At 42.5% G+C, this 18,632-nt stretch overlaps 2 protein-coding genes across 2 annotated transcripts in view; both read left to right on the plus strand.

Moving 5' to 3' along the window:
• Window positions 1–5,983, plus strand: part of pgrmc1 (progesterone receptor membrane component 1) — a 38,597-nt gene extending 32,614 nt beyond the window's left edge. The window contains exon 3 of the mRNA XM_083639839.1: window positions 277–5,983. Coding sequence (XP_083495965.1) covers window positions 277–371 — 95 coding nt within the window. The 3' untranslated portion in view covers window positions 372–5,983. The remainder of the gene's footprint in view (window positions 1–276) is intronic.
• Window positions 5,984–7,555: 1,572 nt separating this feature from the next.
• cox7b (cytochrome c oxidase subunit 7B) lies at window positions 7,556–18,499 on the plus strand. The gene is made up of 3 exons (XM_083639851.1): window positions 7,556–7,667; window positions 12,828–12,940; window positions 18,273–18,499. Exons 1-3 carry the CDS (start codon window positions 7,631–7,633, stop codon window positions 18,363–18,365), a joined length of 243 nt encoding a protein of 80 aa, XP_083495977.1. The 5' UTR covers window positions 7,556–7,630; the 3' UTR covers window positions 18,366–18,499.
• Window positions 18,500–18,632: the final 133 nt, after the last annotated feature.

Genomic DNA, 18,632 nt, shown 5'->3' on the forward strand with positions numbered 1-18,632 from the left:
TAATGCGTCCCTGACCACCTCCGGAGGTGGTTTGGCCGATCAGATTGCAATCCTTCTTCAATGCGTTTTGGGGGTGTTTACACCTGTACTTTCAAGTGATAAAATACAATCGGATTGCAATCTGATGGCAGAAAACGCATGTTAATGCCAGGTGTAAATGGCCTCTCTGTGTCACTATGTTGACTTTGAGTTTGTCTGTCTGAGGTCTCTGTGTCACTATGTTGACCTTGAGTTTGTCACTGTGGCTGTAATCTCTTTCTTTCTGTTGTCCCTCAGAGAAGTACGACTACATCGGCAAGCTGCTGAAGCCGGGCGAGGAGCCCACAGAGTACACAGACGACGAGGAAGTCAAGGACAAAAAGGTGGACTAGAAAATGATGATGATGATGTGAATTCAAAAGTGCACGAGGGGAAACCACATCATCCAGATGCCTTTTGTCATAGAATAATTTGATACCTGTTGCCTTGTTAGGAGAAAACAACGCGCTTCTGTATGTATCTATTGTATCACTGTTGGACCATCAGATGCCTGGGTTTTATATGCCGATTGAATACCAGCAGGTTTGAGGTTAATATTGAATATACTGTATTGTAATGTAAAGCTGTGTAGTTTCAGTTGAGGGTTAGGCCGGCGTTTGGAGTTTCAAATGCATTCCCAGATAATTGTGGAGAAATCTTGACTAGTTGTAGTTTTTGTACCAAGCTGCTGACGCTGCGTGTGCACGACACTAGCTGCTGACGCTGCGTGTGCACGACACTAGCGGGTAGACGCCTAAAGAAGAGGATCAACTTTGTTCCATTTGCCTAGATCAGTGGTTCCCAAACTAAGGTACGTGGAGGTACTGCAGGGCTACTTGAGAGAAGAGGGAAAATGTAAAAATGTAAGAATAAATAATGAAAATAAATGAAACGTTAACATACATCTGCTCAGGAGGCATTCATTGGAACTCTCCCTAAATTTCTTATTTTGTAATGTTATATTCTTCAAAAGGTGGGTTATCATTCATTCATTACATCTATGCTATTGTTTCTCTCTTGCAGTTTTCTAAGCAAAATATTGTAGTTGGTGAAGGGGGTCCTTTGATTCAGAAATCAGGGAAAGGGGGTCCTTGGATTCAGAAATCAGTAGGGCTGTCCTCTAAAAGTCGAATAGTCGAATCATCAGTCGAGAGAACTGTGAGTCGACGGAGATTCCTCAAGTTGAGCAGTCGTTTTGTTTTTTGTTTTTGTTTTTTCATTTAAATTCCAATCTTAATTTCATTTGTTAATTTATTCTTGTTTAGATTTATTTACAGGAGGCCTATCAGTTTTTGAGAAATAAAGAACTGTATAGCCTAGGCATTGGAGATGTCATTTCAAAGCAGCAGCAATGTCTTATTTTACACTGTTTCATTTGTTTATTCATGTAGGCTACATGTTTTAATGTTTTAAAAGGTGAAATAAAACCTTGTGCTATAATTGAAATCTTGCATGATCATATACAGTCTCTTATTGATTTTTAAATGCTCAAAATATGTCCCCATCACTCTGTTGCATTGACTGTTAATGTGGTCGAAATAATGACTGAAGATATTCTATTTTATTTTATTTTATATAGAATAGTCAGATATTCGTATTGGACAGTTGAATTCAATTCGACTGGCAGAATTCTGAGTCGAGGACAGCCCTAGAAATCAGAGAAAGGGGGTACTTGGATTCAGAAATCAGGGAAAGGGGGTACTTGGATTCAGAAATCAGGGAAAGGGCGTACTGAAGCCAAAACAGTTTGCGAATCACTGGCCGAGATGATATCTTAAAGGGATAGGCCAACTTTTGGGGAGCTTAGCCCTTATTCACACAGGACGCCGAACGTAAGCAGAACTGAAGCTTGAAGCAGGCACAAGCTGAACGGTATGCCTTACTGTTCACACAAGACGCCTTCTCTTTTCCTCTCAGCGCCTACTCTCGCGCCTTGAACCCACCCACAACTCCCATTGACTTCATGCCTCACGGCTTCAGCGTCACGCTTGGAAATTCGGCGTCAGTCCTGAGTGATCGCTTCGGTGTGAGCGTGGCTTCAGCTCAGATTCATTTATTAAGCACTGCACAACAAAGTCGGCAGAATTTGCTTTCGGTACAGCATGTTGTAGCACATTAGATACTGTGTCAGCAACATGGACAGTACAGATATCAAACAATACACAGACAGACAGTACAGGTATCATATAAAGACAAATACAGGACATTTAACATGAACAGAAATTGCGGATGGGGTATTGCTTCAGGAGTGAGTGGAGTTCAGTGACGTGATGGCTGTGGGGAAAAAGCTGTTTTTAAACTGGGTTGTTTTGGTGGATATGGATCTGTAGCGCCGGCCAGAGGGCAGCAGTTGGAACAGGTGGTTAGCTGGATGAGATGGATCAGAAACTATCTTTTGTGCTCTAGTGATTGTGCGTTTATGGTAGAGTGAGTCTAATGATGAGAGGGGGGGGGGGTGCCTGTGATTTTTGATGCCTTTTTGATTATGCGTTGGAGTTTATTACATGATTGATTGTCCAGATTGCCGTACCAAACTGTGATGGATGAGGTGAGTATGCTTTCTAGGATGGCTGTATAGAACTGGAGGAGGAGATTACGTTTGACTTTTAATTTTTTGAGCTGCCGGAGGTGGAATAGTCTTTGACTGGCCTTTTTGATTATGTGACTGGGGTTCTCGTGCCATTTGAGTGTGTTGCTGATGTGGGTGCCAAGGAATTTGTATGAGTCCGTGATGGTTATGGGTTCTCCGGAGATGTAGAGGGGTGTCTTGGGGGAGCACATGGCAAACTAGGAAGTAACTCCGGTTATACTCCTGTTAGTTCGGTTACTCTTTGTCTGGATTTACTACGAAAATGACCGTTCAACATAACTTTGGATTATTATTTAATCACGTGGTGAGTACACGAGTCACCATGTACATGTGGGTGTTTTTGGGGCTGTTGGAAATGTGCATTTTGGGCGACTGAACGGGAGTAGGCCAATCTAGCGCTAAGCTATTAGCAGTGAGGGCTCTACCACAGTTTGTACTGCACGCAGATTGAAAATTGTTCTATTTTTTTTATTTATTTTTAATATATTTTATTTTACTTTTTCAGAACATAAAGAAAATAAAACAAGAACAGGAAAAAAGAAAAGAAAAAACATATACATACATTCAACATTACAATGCTACAAAATGGTGCTACCAGTCATAAAAAAAAATGTGCTAACAAAACGATAAAAAAAAAATACTGTGCAAAGGATCCAAAAGAAACTCAATTACCGCCCCTAGGCCCTAGCCCGATCGAAATAGGTCAGGAACGGGTCCCAAACAACAGAAAATCTCCCTAAAGAATTCATCCTCTGGAATCTGAGTCTCTCCATACGTATAACTGAGATCATGTCTGTCAGCCACAGCTGAAAAGAAGGTGGAGAGGAGGACTTCCATTCCTTCAAAATTAGTTTCTTGGCCACTGTCATTCCCTGTGTCAGAGATTGCTGCACGGCCGTTGGGAGGAGCAAAGAGGACTCCGAGCAGCCGAAGATGGCGAGTTCCGCCTCCAGTTGGAGGGTTATTTTGTAGGCCTTGGAGTATGTACGTTCTAGTTTTAATATAGGCAATATGGCTAAACTCCCCAAAAGTTGGCCTATCCCTTTAAGACCCGAACGCAGAGTCTTCTGGGTCTTTTGTGACTTTTCCCAGAGCCGCTTTATGTGCAAATGATGGTGCAAATCAATATTGTTGAATTTTCAAGATCACACAGGCAAGTTGTAGTTCTAATTCTATTGACTTTCATTCATTATTTATCCCTTTCATTCGAGGGTTTGCTGCCTTTCGTGAAGAAAACATTTACTGTGAAACAGGCGTTTCAGACCCTGATGGTCAAAATGTCTGAATTTTGCAGGAAAAGTTATTATTTCTCACCAAGGGTTAAGACTTCTTTTGTTCAATTGACAACCTTCAGTCTTGTTTTTTTACTGGAACGTTTGATGGAGTTAGTTTCCTTAGCTGAAGAATAGTATGATATATAGTATAGTCCATCACGGACAAATCAGCAGGAAACAGGGTTTCTCAGACCTGAAGATTAGCTCTGATCTACATTCACTTTTCTCAAGCCTGCCTGAGAGTCCATGCTAATTTCCTAATGATAATTTGTGAATCATACTTTTTTCAGCAGTATTTTTTTTAAATCCAAACATGAATCTATTGACTTGGAGGTTTTCATATTTTGCAAGATTTCTGCACAGGTCTGGCAAATCTGTACATGTATGGGAAATGGGAACACAGTATTTTGATCATTTTCAGGTCTAGAGAATTTTGGAAATTAGGTCTGTGGGCTGATCTCACACAGACACACACACAGGGCCGCTGGAAGTCACTTTAAGCAGGGGGTGCTGGGAGGAAGGGACTCTCGGTGGGGCTGATGTGAATGGCATATATCAAGAAACATTGACTCCTCTCTTTGCTGTATAGTAGGAGGTGCATTTTTGAGTAGGCTATTAACTCATTGAGTGCCAGCCACTTTTGGAGAATGGACGCTCCCAGTGCCAGAGTTTCAGAGCGTTTTCAGTGATTTCTCGAGGCCCACAGAATATTGTGTGATATTACTATGTAAACACCGAACACGCACAAAGAACGAGCTGACTCTATTGTATCATCAGCAAAAAAAAGTTTATTGATACCATTTTCCGTTCTTTAGTTATGAGCCGGAGAAGATAGGTTGTTTTGAGCAAATACAGGCGTTTCAAATTAGAAGCTGAGTTATTCCGCCTTTTGTGAAATGAAGCATTTCAAGCACATTCACTGACTCTGAAGATAATATTTTCTGATGTAGTGACGTGGTGTAGTTGTGTGGTGCCCTGCGTGCCCCACCCCCCTCCCCCCCCCCCCCCCCTCAGCTGCAAACTCCTCCCCACACTAACACACAGCCTAACACGCACCCAGTCTATTTTCGGAGTGCTCCGTTTTTGTGCGCCGGCTCCCAGCGCGACATGGAAAAGCCAAACCGGACTGCTGAGAATGGTTTGGGCCTTCGGCGTCGGGTGCTGCTTTTCTGGCGGCTAATCGTGTGGAGAAACTATGCAGACAGACAGACAGAGGCAGAGGGGCTCAGTTGTGGGCGTGGATTGACTGCTGTTCGCAGCCAACGTCAGCTCCAAACAGAGCAATCTATATGGCTCTGGCTGCAGCATGAGCGGTTTCTCTTTCATCACGGGGCTTTTTCCTGCTGTTTTCCGGACCTTTCTCTAATCTGGAGAGCACTGTCACCACCTAATGAGTCCGTAAAATAGGTTATACACCTTCAATAGCTACAATATTTGTACAGGAGATGCCTGAGGCTTTGATCCACGTCCCACCATCAAAAAACGCAATTGACGAACATACTCGTCCTTGGCACTCTACGTTAGTATCTGAATTGACGAACATACTCGTCCTTGGCACTCAATGAGTTAAAATAGCATGTCAAGTTCACATTTCTTTATTGCCAGATTAAACAATTCGTATTGGTTGTTGGTTGGTTCAACACAACATGTGCGTGCATGCGCGCTTCTTCTTCTCTAGCCTACAAGCATGTAACTTCCTTGATTGTTATTGTTGATAATTCTATTTAAATAGGCTACATTTTCATTTCCTGAAACATTCTTAAACAAGAAAGGAACATAGTGCACTGCAAAATATTTTTAATTACATTTGTAAAAAAACAAAAAAGTTTTGTTTTTTTTTAATCTAGGGGTCCTGCAGCAGCCCTACTTCCTGCGGCCCTGCACACACACACACACACACACACACACACACACACACACACACACACACACACACACCTTTGTTGGTATTTATGACACACACCTATATACGGTATAAACTGGACCAATCAGCCACATTCAGAGATGAAACATTCCAGTACAACATGCATTTATACACATGGACTAATGTCATGATGCTGTGATTTATAGTCTGAGGCTATTTTGATGTAATAATAAATAAAACTACCAAATGGAGACTTGATGTCAGTCTGCAATTTTTGCTTTTACTTCAATCAGTATTTGACTGTAATGACAGAACATTTAGACAATCATGATCCTATCAAAGGCGATGTACACAATTTGTGAATTCATATTCAAAATAACTTCTATAAAGTTTATGTAACCTTAATTGCATCGATTTCTTTTGTGGATTTGTGTATCTCAGTCAATAGTTTCTGCCAAAAGGTTGACAATAGAAATAGTTAATTAAAAGTTAGTTAAAAGCTATCAGATTCAGTTGAGAAGTTGAGTTGCAGCAAAGCTTTCAAAGATTTGTTAGATTGAAATTACTTAGAAAAAGTAGTTCAAATGGCAAAATAATTTTCATATAGGCCTGCAAAGTCATGTTAGTGTGTGTGTGTGTGTCCACTGTTTCCAGCTCATGATTTGATTTATTGAGTTTAAAATGACAGGGACAGTGCACATTAATAAACATGTCTATAAAATGTGCCAGTATAGCCAGCTTGGCTAGTTTTCAAGCGTCGTCCCTGGTAGGTAGGATGATGGTGACAATTGCAAAGACATCAAATAGATGAAAACAGGAACAGCATAGGTACTACTGTAGCTCTAGTGCCACACCACACAATTCATCAAATCACATCAAATAACAGGGATAACAATACAAAAACATCACACAAAGCACGTCAGGTTGTTAAAAAGTATGGTGACACTGTTCCATGTGTGAGCTGCTCTCACTGAAAAGGCTGCCTGACCAAAGGCAGACCTCCTCATAGGTATCATGCAATCCCCTCTTGCCACAGACCTCTAGTAGCCTACTAAAGTGCTTCTCAACTTGGGGTCTGGGGACCACCAGGGGAGGGGTCCTTGATGGGGTTACAAGCAAAATTATAATTTACTAGCGGACCCGTGGGGCAAGTAAAACGGCATAGCTGTGGCCGGACAAACTTCTGCTCACACGGACACTTCTCAAATTATAATAAGAAAATCAATAGAATCTAGAACAAAAAATATAGGTTATAAATATAGGCTATTTTGATCATAATATAGTTCCACTCTAACGTAACGTTACCTACAATACAGATGTCATCAGTGTGTCATAAATCACGCACAGAGACATCAGTGAGAATGGCTGGGTTAGAGTGTGAAGCTATGTGTGAAGCATTTTTTTCAGTATAAATTCAGTTTTATGTATTATTATATTGTCTGTGAAGCGTTGATATGAAGTCTCAAATTAAAGCAGAAAAGATGTGTCAGAAGTGGGATTCGAACCCACGCCTCCATTCGGAGACCAGAAGTCCCGTCTCTACGGAAGGAGATCATCCTTGAGTCTGGCGCCTTAGACCACTCGGCCATCCTGACACTGGTGCTAAACCTGCTCCGCTGTGGTACCTTTATACCTAACTTTGCTCACGTTTTGGACTAGTTGTTGCATCAGTTGTATCTTTACTAAAAACTAATAGTGACTGTTGGTGCGCAGCAGTTTGCTGTTTCTGATGCTTGTGAGCGCTCGTTTTCCATTTTCATAAATATTTCAGTTTGTGTGAGTGCGCATGCTCATATCTTGCATCCGTAGTTTCCTGTCTACGTGCGGCAGCCATATTCTTCCCCCTCTTCAAGGGTATCTGATTAAAACCTCCAACCAGACAACATGTATCGTTTCGCGAAAGCCGCAGTAAACCTCACCGGTAAGATCTAACGGGGCATAGGACACTGCTTTTTGTTTGTAGCTACAGATTTAGATGCTGTGACGGTTTAGAGTTAGAAGTTAAACCCTGGCTTCTCTCTTCATGACTTGTTCGTTGACCGCGCGGCGTTCTCAATGTGACAGCCAGCTAACCAGCTAACCTTAGCATGAGTAACATTTCAAAAAGCCTTAAAACGTTTTAATTTGGGTTCGTTCAATGCCATTTAAAGGTATTAGCCATAATTAAACTGACTAATATGTTATATTATAACTTGTTAGTTTTAATTCTCTTTCAGGCGTTTCAAAATGGGTGACATTTTCTAGCGAGATTTGACATTTTCGGGCACTGACCTACGGCTACAGTATCTACGGCAGGGGTGGCTAAATTTTTTGTTTGTGGGCCGCATACAGACAAATATAAGGAGTCCTGGGCCAAACATGCCTGGAAACGGCTTTAGCGAATCTTTAATCAAACGTTTTAACGGTGAAAGACAGCGGGTGGGGATAACAGGCGACTCACATCCAGAATTGACATTCACTCTTAGGCCATGTTCACATTACAGGCAAATCCGATTTGCTGATAGTCATTAATCATCATTATCTTGATTGGTTTCCCAAATCTGATTTGAGAGTGTGTCCGCACTGCCACAAATCTGATTTGGGCAAGTGTTCAAGTCAGATCTGTGTGTCCAGACCTCCATATGTGGTTTGGGACAAGTGACACACATCAGACTTGGAGCGTCCATACTCATAAAACCAATCTGGATAGAATCATTAATAGGTCATTAAAGTTCACAAATCAGATTTGGCCTCCTAGTCTGAACATGGCCTTAGAGTAACCTCTCCGTGGATTATATAGCCTATATGCCGAATTGAAGAGTGGCGCCTGGTAATCTATTTCATGTACCTCTGTATAATCAAGCAACTTTAAATAGTGTAGATGTTTTTCATAGCGAGACAACGGCACGCACGTTGGTGTAGCAGCAGAGCCTACAGCTTTTAACATGTTTCCTCCTGGATGTTTTCTCTTTAGACTACTGTAGAAGAGTAGAGTGCACGCACATCCGAGATTATTTCAACAGGTGCTGGAAAAATACGCGTATAGAAAAAGAAAAGGAAATCCGCACACTGTTTTTTCAGCTCCCACGGTGAGTTTTTTAATTACAAAAAAGCAATGTTTCGACCCTCACGGGTCTTCCTCTCTGTATTGCCTGATGAAGACCCGTGAGGGTCGAAACGTTGCTTTTTTGTAATGAAAAAACTCACCGTGGGAGCTGAAAAAAGAGTGTGCGGATTTCCTTTTCTTTTTCTCTTTAGACTACCTCACATTTATTTGGGGAACAGGGTTAATTCCCTCGTTTTAGGGTTTGACTGGTGTCTGGCGATGTTATCACATCAATCAATGTGCCTCGATCCTCTTCACCAACTCCATTACGCGCATAACGTAATGACTGGAAACTCGCATAATTCAGCATTTTCTTTTGCCGACTTTATGAATACCATGATGATTTCATGATACCTTTGGATCATGGAAGCCAAATGAGGGAGAAGACTCATCCCACTGTCACCACGATTGCAGATTTAACATCCAAAAGAGTAGCTGTAGTGGAGGATTCAAAAGGACTATTATTTTCATTAAAACGGCGTTCGCCCCTGGGTGTCGGTCAGGACACAAGAATCAGACCATTGGATCTTCCTTCCACAGATTTATTATTGTAGTGCAGCACAGTGAACAGAGCTCTATGACTTTGGCTTGTGTGTGTGTGGTTCTAGAACAAGAGGAATAATAATTTTTTTTTTTTTTTTTTTTACCTTTATTTATACAGGGAAGAGCCCTTGAGAGCAAGCTCTCATTTTCAAGGGAGCCCTGTTACAGTGAGAACATTTACAATAGTTACAATATTACAGACAACTTACAAATACAAATATTACACTATATAGAAAACATTCGAAAAGATTCCAGATAGAAATAAACAAAATAGAAAAACAAGGTAAGAGCAAATCAAATAAAACAAGAGCTTTCATTATGCAGAGTACCGTCAAGAAGCACTCTGAAGGATTCCAGGGGAATCAGCTGATTCAATTTCAGAATGTTTTGCAACAAATTCCATTTATCAGCAGTATAATAAGAAAAGGCACTCTTTCCTAGTTCAGTCCTTGCTCGTGGAACAGACAACCTGATATGTGAATGCGATCGGGTTTGATAATTTGTGTTCACTTGACTGAGTGAGGACATGTACAGGGAGTTTCCAAATCAGGGCTTTATAAATGAATAAAAGACAGTGTTGCTCCCTTTGAGCTGTCAGAGAGGGCCAGCCTACCTTTTCATATAAAATACATCTGTGAGTAAGAAATCTATCACCTGTTATAAAGTGCAGGGCGCTATGATACACCGCATCAAGCGGCTTCAGGATGGATGGAGCAGCATGCATATAAATACTATCCCCATAATCAAAAACAGACAATATTAGTGACTGAACAATGAACTTTCTAACTATAAATTAACCTCTTATAAACATTGACATGTTACACATGATTCCCTGTATTACAGCTATTAATATTAAACAAGGGTATTTCCAGCTCTCAATATTAACTAAGAGGTACATAGTCTTGACTTAACTAAATGGATACAAATGATAACATCATGAATTGCAACTACCGGTATCTACTAACTACACAATATATGCGACAGTAGTGTATTTATAGCTTTAAACAACATTGCCTTCGTCTATTATTTTGTGGTGTTCACTGCCCTCTACTGGACCTAAAATGCAACTACAAACTCCAGTGTCAAGGCCTTACCAACTAGTGCTGCACGATTAATCTAATCGCAATCGCGATGTCAGCACGTGCGATTACATAACCGCCAAAGTGTGCGATTATTATTATTTTTTCACGTCTTTTTGAGTGTGTGTGTGTGTGTGTGTGAGCCTCCTCTAAACTAACGTTACACGCGACGCAGCAAACATGTTTCTCTGCCATCACACTGGGCATTACATTACATTACGTCATTTGGCAGACGCTTTTATCCAAAGCGACTTAGAATAACACATTTTTTGTCAGCAATAGAGCAATCAACTATGGAGCACAGTCTATGACAACTACAACTTCTGAAGGAACAGTGGTACAAGTTTAGGTTAGTTTTTTTTTTTTTTTTTTTTTTTATAAAGAAAGAGAGAGAACAAAGTTAGATCAAGAAGGGCCCAGATGGAGCCTGAAAAGGTGTGTCTTTAGTCTTTTCCGAAAGATCGGCAGTGATTCAGCCGTCCTAACCGAAGGTGGAAGCTCGTTCCACCATTGAGGTGCCAGGGACGAGAAGAGTCGAGATCGGGATGAGCGACTTTTGAGCCCCCGTAGTGAAGGAGGGGCGAGGCGACCTGCACTGGTGGAGGAGCGAAGGGAGCGCTGAGAGGTTTGGAACCTGACCATAGATTGCAGGTACAGGGGAGCTGACTGGTGTACTGCCCTGTAGGCCAGTACCAGTGTCTTGAATTTGATGCGGGCCGAGATGGGAAGCCAGTGGAGCTCCTGGAAGAGGGGAGTGACGTGAGAGAATTTGGGTTGGTTGAATACCAGACGGGCTGCAGCGTTCTGAATGAGCTGAAGCGGTCGGATGTCGGTGGCAGGTAGGCCGGCCAGGAGCACGTTGCAGTAGTCCAGGCGGGAGGAGACAAGAGACTGGACCAGGAGTTGAGTCGCTTCTCTTGTGAGAAAGGATTTTGCGGATCATCATCAACACTAGCGGGAGACTTCTCCCATGCACTCCCGCAAATAAGTAATGTTATGTGCAGCAAGGTTACATAACATCTTACTGAGAGATCCATGATCGCTAACAGCGAGCTATGCTAATAACTAGCTAGCTAGTTCAGAAACGCATGTAAACAGCCGTGTGATTAGTGAGCACGTCAGTAAAATAAGGAGAGCTGCAGGTGCTTATGCAGAACTAGTGCACGTTTAAGTGCACAGTGGGTAATGACCCGCTGTGATGAAGAATATAGCGAGATTAACCAGGTTGATGATAGCAGCAAAACATTGTCGCAGCTGCTTGCAGCAGCACCTCCAGGTAACTAGCCTGTCACATGACGCCTTCATGGTCCCTTGATAAAGTCTGCAGATGCACGTTACCTCACCTCTCTCTCAAGAAGCGTCACGTGAGTGTGGCGTTTAAGGCCATCTGTCGCTACAAAAGAAATAAACGGGGTGTATCATCATTGTATTACTGGACAGACATGTAACTAACTTTGCAGTCTGAGCCATCTTCTATGTGCTGTAACCCAATGCAGTTTCTATTTTTCTGGTGTTTCTTTTTTACATGTTTGGGACAGGCAAATGTCTCAAAATGTTTTATTTTTTTGTAAAGATAATTTTATTTCAAATTGTTTTATTTATTTAGTTTTAATATATTGTAAATTGTAACATATTTCATGTATTTTAGTCTGTGATATGTGAAACCGTGGTTATTTTTGTCCAAGGTTATCTTATCATACCGTCAAAAACTCATGCCGGCACATCCCTAGATACCATTTGTTTATTATATCACAATCGCAAATCGCAATATTGTCCACCATAATCGCTAATCGCACCTTTCCCCCAAATCGTGCACCACTATTACCAACCACATGGCGAATTAGCTAGCCATGGGCTAACTAGCTTAGCTAACCATACTGGAGCTGCTGCATTCTCAAGAAACAGGACTAATCGTAGCATAAATCAAGGTGCTCAAACCAGATGGGAAGATTGAATGCAACTTAAACATGGTGATGTCGAAATATAAGTGACAATATAATCAGCCATCACTTTAGCACAAACAAAGGTCATGCAACAACAACAGAACAACATATACCATCATCTTGGCATCACACTTACTTTAATTCAAAGACGCACACGTATGAAGTACGGTAGTTCAGTCTTTCTAACAGGGGCCCGCGCAGCTCTCTGGTATCTTAACCACATCCTGAATTTATACCTATTATTTTATTATGCACCTTCTATAACCAAGGACACAAATGCTCCTCAATAAAAACTCGAACCGTAAGAGCACATCAATAAAAAACATAAAATTGTACCAATCCAGAGAAATGGCTTTACAAACGACAAAAAGCTAAATAAACGAAAGTCAGTTGTCAGTAAACGGCATGTGGTTCTTCTTTGTGTCCTGCAGGTCGGGCGGTGCGCCAGGTGAGGCATGGATCCACCCAACACGAATTCCACGACAAGTACGGCACCGGCATCGTCATTGGAGGAGCCCTCTTCTGCACGGCTGTGTGGTCATTTGTAAGTATGCCACTGTCTTATCAAGATAGCATCAACCACCTACTTCCTGCTTCAGCACTGTACCAGAGATTTGCATCCGCCATTTATTTTCCCATAGACATTTAGTAAAATGCTTATAAAAAGAGTTTTACTTGTTCAAACCAAACGGTTCAGATATATTTCGAAACAGGAGAGACTGCATAACATTTCACTCGGACCAAAACGTTAAAAAACATTGCGGATCTAAAGAAAATAATTTTTCTATGTTGTTTTTTAGTTTTGGTCCCAGTGAAATGTTCTATGGTCTCTCCCGATTCTAAATATAGCGCAACCGTTTGGTTTGACGAAGTAAAACTATTTTTATACACATTTTACGAAATGTCTATGGGAAAAATGGAAAAAAATGGCAACACAAGACCGTGAGATAAGCAGACTAAACCACCACAAGACAATAAACAGACAATGCAGTGCAATAAACAAGACAGCATATGGATGAAATGTGTAAAGTAAACAATAGACCCAATCACAATGTTGTTTACAACAACGTCCAGCTAGACAACGCCTGTGTCACGTACATACAATTTCATGGAGCAGAGCAAACGGGGCGGGGAACAACTGAGAGAAAGAGAAAATTGTTAAAACATGTCTGATGATTTCATATCTCATGAATTAACAACACTTTCACTAACGTTAGTTTAGAGACCTAATTTACCTGTTGGGCCACAGAATAAAAACAATTACAGCTTGAGTAACTGCAATCTATGGTCAAGTTCCAAACATCGCATCGCTCCCTCCGCTCCTCCACCCGTCCAGATGGCCTCGCCCCTCCACCGCTACGTGGGCTCAAAAGTCGCTCATCCCGAACGCGACTCTTCTCGTTCCTGGTGCCACAATGGTGGAATGAGCTCCCCCCTTCGGTCAGAACGGCCGAATCGCTGCCAATCTTTCGGCGGAGACTAAAAACTCATCTATTCATGCTACCCCTGGGCCCTTCTTGAACTAAAATATTTTAATTAATGCATGGTTAATGCATTAATTCATGGTTAATGCATGGTTACTGCGGATGAGTGAACGCTGGCGCGACTTGCTGCTGTCCGGTCTCGTATTGTTTTTTACTCTGATATCGTCTCTCTGTCATTGTTTCTACTGCTCTCCCAGCCATATGAACAGTAGCCATCCTGCCGACAATATCTGAAACTTGATTGCTTGTTTTTAACTTGCAATCCTGTGTTTTTGGACTACCAATTTACCGGTTGCTTACCTGGCTCCGGCCCACTCGCCACTCCCAGCCACTGCCGCTGTCATACTCCCGGGCCTGCATCTGGTAGCTTCCGTAACTCTCGTTCTCCACTGCCTTGCCTGCTCACCATCGGCTCGGAGTAACGTTGATAAGATAAGATACTAATAATGTTAAACTGAACATGAGATGCAGTGATATTGTCGCACCAATTAAGCACATAGACACACGTAGCCTACAGACTTTTAAAAGTGAGCCTCCCCCCACACAGCGACTTTCATCCCGGCCGACATCTCCGCAAACAAATCTCATGGCAGTTTACTATAGCAAACATGTAAAATATAACGCTATACTATAGCAAGACTGTGACAACGTGACAATGCTCTTCTAAACACATCGGCTACTATAATATATTTCCCTGCATCTCATACTGAGATTAGATCGGTATTAAGTTTGAACAGACTGGAATGGATTGCTTTCATCCTCCCGCAGCACTGCATGATGGATAGGTAGGACAATTAATTACAGCCTCTGACTGACAGCGGCCAAAACTACGGTATAGACCCCTTATACGACTACGTCACACTGACATCACGCAGCGTTGATGCGCATGACGGATGTAGAAAGACAGACTCTGCGCAGCCCTGGCAAGTAGTTTTCCAGTGGCTGGAAAACTAGACGAGCTAGACATGTCTTCGTGTTGTGCAGTGGGATGCCAGAATCGGAAAGCTATTGTAGCAGAGTGTTCGGGTCCGCCTATTCACACTTGGTTAATAAAATAATAAACGATAGAGCCAGGCTGTAACGTTATAACAAGCTTCTCCCCACATATCCTGTTCTACGGCAACTCGAGGGAACATACACAGCCTCGCATACACACGCAATAGAACACAACACAACACTGAAAAGTCTTACACTATCAACAAAGCAAGGACCAAAGTTTTACCGAATCCCATCAACTCATACTGCTTTTAATGCTAACCGTAGGCGTCTTTGGTTGCTAACCGAAAGAGGAAATCATTAAAAATGCCCGACTTTGCAGTGCTCGCTCATTTCATATCAGGTAAGCTGTAGCTGTAGGCTGCTAGTAACAGCCACATCGCTCGGTTACTTAACAACCAAGTAACGTTAAATAATGTCATTATTGAGTTGAACTGATTGGAACGAGGACATCATTAAAAATGCCCGACTTTGTAGTGCTCATTTCATAATCAGGTAAGCTGCCTGTAGCTGTAGGCTGCTCAGCCACATCGCTCGGTTAGTTAACAACCAAGTAACGTTACATAATGTCATTATTGAGTTGTGTGCATTATCAACATAACAATATATCTTTGCAAGTTACAGAATAATTATCTATGCTGGCCACTCTAGGCTTGGCCAATTCTTCTTGTCTTTTATCCATTGACAGCGCCAGTGCGTATGAGTCTGTAAGACGTATCCCATTAACCAACGTTAATTGCGATGCATAACATTGCTTATCACTAGGCGATAAGCTGTGGTAGTAAGCCGAGAACTGCATCTTAAAACTAAAATCTAACTGTGTGTCGCAGATGGGCACAGAGCAGTCCTGACAGCTGGGATTTTACACAGCTCTCTGTGTCTGTCAATGCTGGGCTCACGGCTTTTTGCCTACACCATGCGCACGCAGCTCCAATGTTGACAGCTGTATAAGGGGTCTATAACAACTTTGTATTCGTCGGTCATTGTGCCTGCCTAGTGCCTACATCTACAACGTTACTCTCATGGAGCTGAGCACAGAGTAGTTTTACATGGCAGGCAGCGCGGCATGTGGAGAATGAGAAGAGGAGATGAGATGAGATGGCTCTGGGGACGGGCGACGGCAGGGAGATTTGTAATTGGGGCTCGTTGCGGACATCAGAAACATGTTTGAATGCAGTAGTCTAGTAGCGTTTGTTAATGGTCTGGTCTGAACACACACTCTGCTCAGTCAAACTGCTGCGCTCAGGGAGCAGCCACACACGGGGGGCGGGGGCGATCGAGATCGGCTACGAAAAATCGTCATTTACGATCCGATCATCAATCGGCACAACCCTAATCAACCCCAAGAGTAATATCTCTGGCTTTCCCATTTTGAAGGTCTGCTCTGAATAGTAGCCTATATAATAAATACCGTAGTAGTCTATTATTTTAATATTGATATTATGTTTATATTCACCTGATCCCAACAGTTGCATGTTTATATTTATACACCAAACTTTTCAGTTTTATTCCTGACTAGCCTATATCCTGAAGGTTTTTAAGGGGGGGGGGCGTGATTTGTTGTACGTCCGTCCGATGTTCGTTAACGCGTTATCTGAGGAATGCCTTGACGGAATTCAAATTTGCCTCAAACATCGACTTAGACTCAAGGATGATCTGATTAGATTTTGGTGGTCAAAGGTCAAGGTCACTGTGACCTCTCGAACGCCATTTTCAAGCTTGTTAACGCGATATTTCAGGAATGCTTTGACGGAATTTAATCAAATTTGCCTCAAACATCGACTTGGACTCAAGCATAAACTGATTAGATTTTGGTGGTTAAAGGTCAAGGTCACTGTGACCTCTCGAATGCCATTTTCAAGCTTGTTAACGCAATATCTCAGGAACGCCTTGACGGAATTTCATAAGATTTGCCTCAAACATCGCCTTGGACTCGAGCATGAACTGATTAGATTTTGGTGGTCAAAGGCCAAGGTCACTGTGACCTCTCGAACGCCATTTTCAAGCTTGTTAACGCCATATCTCAGGAATGTCTTGATGGAATTTTTTCGAATTTGCCTCAAATGGCGATTTAGACTCAAGAATGAACTAACGTCGGAGGCATAAATCCGCGGTGCGGTCGTTCTAGTTTTATTTTATATTTTTCATTTTATAGCAAGTTAAAATGTGTCTTAATATAGCGTTAATATATTACACTAAGGAACGTACGTGACCATCATTTGTGGTGTGGGAGATTCGAGGTGTCAAGAGGCAAGAGCTGTAAAAAGGGAACAAAAGAACCGCTCCTGACCAATCCCGGCGCGTCACTGCTGCGCATGCGGGCACAGGACATGACTGCTGCGTGTGCGGGCACAGGGCGTCACTGCTGCGCCAGTGGCGCCGGAACGAGTTTGCAATAAGGGGGACACAATTTTTTTTTTTTTTTTTCACGACGAAAATTTTACGTTTTTATGGACGTTTGGATGATTTTTAGCCATATTTAGATGAATATCTCATTTTAAATTAACATTAGGATTATACTGTAGTGATGTAATTATTCAGTATTTTTCCTTTTCTCACTCACTTGGTGACCTGCTCTCCCTTTAGGTCATTTTATAATTACACTACAACAGACAGCAACACAGGCAGAAACACTGAACTTATTATTATTATTATCACTTCGAAACACAGTGCAAAACTTGTCATCTCAACACAAAAATAAAATAACAATAACCGTATACGATTATAGCAGCAGCCAATGACAGTGAGTGCAGTACAGAGTCCAGGTCTGTCTGTCTCTCAAGTGTAATAATCCCACAATGATCACGGCTTTAACAAGCATCACAGGCTGTGTAAACAGTGTAAAGTGGGCTCTAAGCATCAGGGGCAGTTGCCCCCTCAGATTTTTTTTTTTTTTTTTTTTTTTTTAGGGGGACCAAATTTTAAGGGGGACAAAATGTCCCCATGTCCCCCTTGTTCCGGCGCCAGTGTGCTGCACATGCGGGCACAGGACATGACTGCTGTGTGTGCGGGCACAGGGCGTGTGCGGGCACAGGGCGTGACTGCTGCGTATGCGGGCACAGGGCGTGACTGCTGCGTATGCGGGCAGAGGGCGTGACTGCTGCGTGTGCGGGCACAGGGCGTGGTTTTGCTGGAACCGTGGTGGGTTCCATAATAACGCAACAGTGATGCCACAAAGCGCTGTCCCATTCCTCACCATTTCTAACTCGCACCACTTCTCGCACTACAGCTGTGCACACAGGTGACGTCAATGAGTGGTTCATGGCTTCACATCTTACTGCGGCCGCACTCCTCCTCAAAGTCTTCTCATTCAGCGTTGTGGATAAAAGCATCCCACCACCTGACCACATGACCTGACCACATGACGTGTTAAAAGGTTTTCCTCTGCTTCTCCAGGTCCTGACTCAGACCGGCATCACCTGGAACCTGTCGCCAGTCGGCAAAATCATGCCCAAAGAGTGGAGAGAGGCGGAGGCGGAGGAGGAGTGACGAGCCCCCAAACAAACCCACCTCCCTCCGACTAACATTCTGGTTGTACAGATGATGATAATATATGTGTGTTCAGACAGCGAATGCCTGTTGTTGTTCCAACACGTTACTGTGTAATAAATGAAGCGATTCTACCGATGGTGATTGTTTTACACATCTGAATACTCTGGTGATTCACCACTATGCAGGATCTGTGGTAATGGTCTCTGGTGCTTTGAAGCCAGGGAATTTCACAAGAAAGAAGCTGTTGGTTGGTTGGACCACCAA

This window comes from Poromitra crassiceps (genome assembly GCF_964638095.1).
Source record: "Poromitra crassiceps genome assembly, chromosome: 1".
In the NCBI taxonomy this organism is placed as follows: domain Eukaryota; kingdom Metazoa; phylum Chordata; class Actinopteri; order Beryciformes; family Melamphaidae; genus Poromitra; species Poromitra crassiceps.

What these genes read in the sequence shown, in the direction of transcription:
- cox7b (XM_083639851.1), top strand. Translation starts at nt 7,631, where the DNA reads ATGTATCGTTTCGCGAAAGCCGCAGTAAACCTCACCG. An exon ending in AGCCGCAGTAAACCTCACCG is followed by an intron (nt 7,668 to 12,827) that starts GTAAGATCTAAC and finishes TGTGTCCTGCAG; the next exon opens with GTCGGGCGGTGCGCCAGGTG. An exon ending in GCACGGCTGTGTGGTCATTT is followed by an intron (nt 12,941 to 18,272) that starts GTAAGTATGCCA and finishes CTGCTTCTCCAG; the next exon opens with GTCCTGACTCAGACCGGCAT.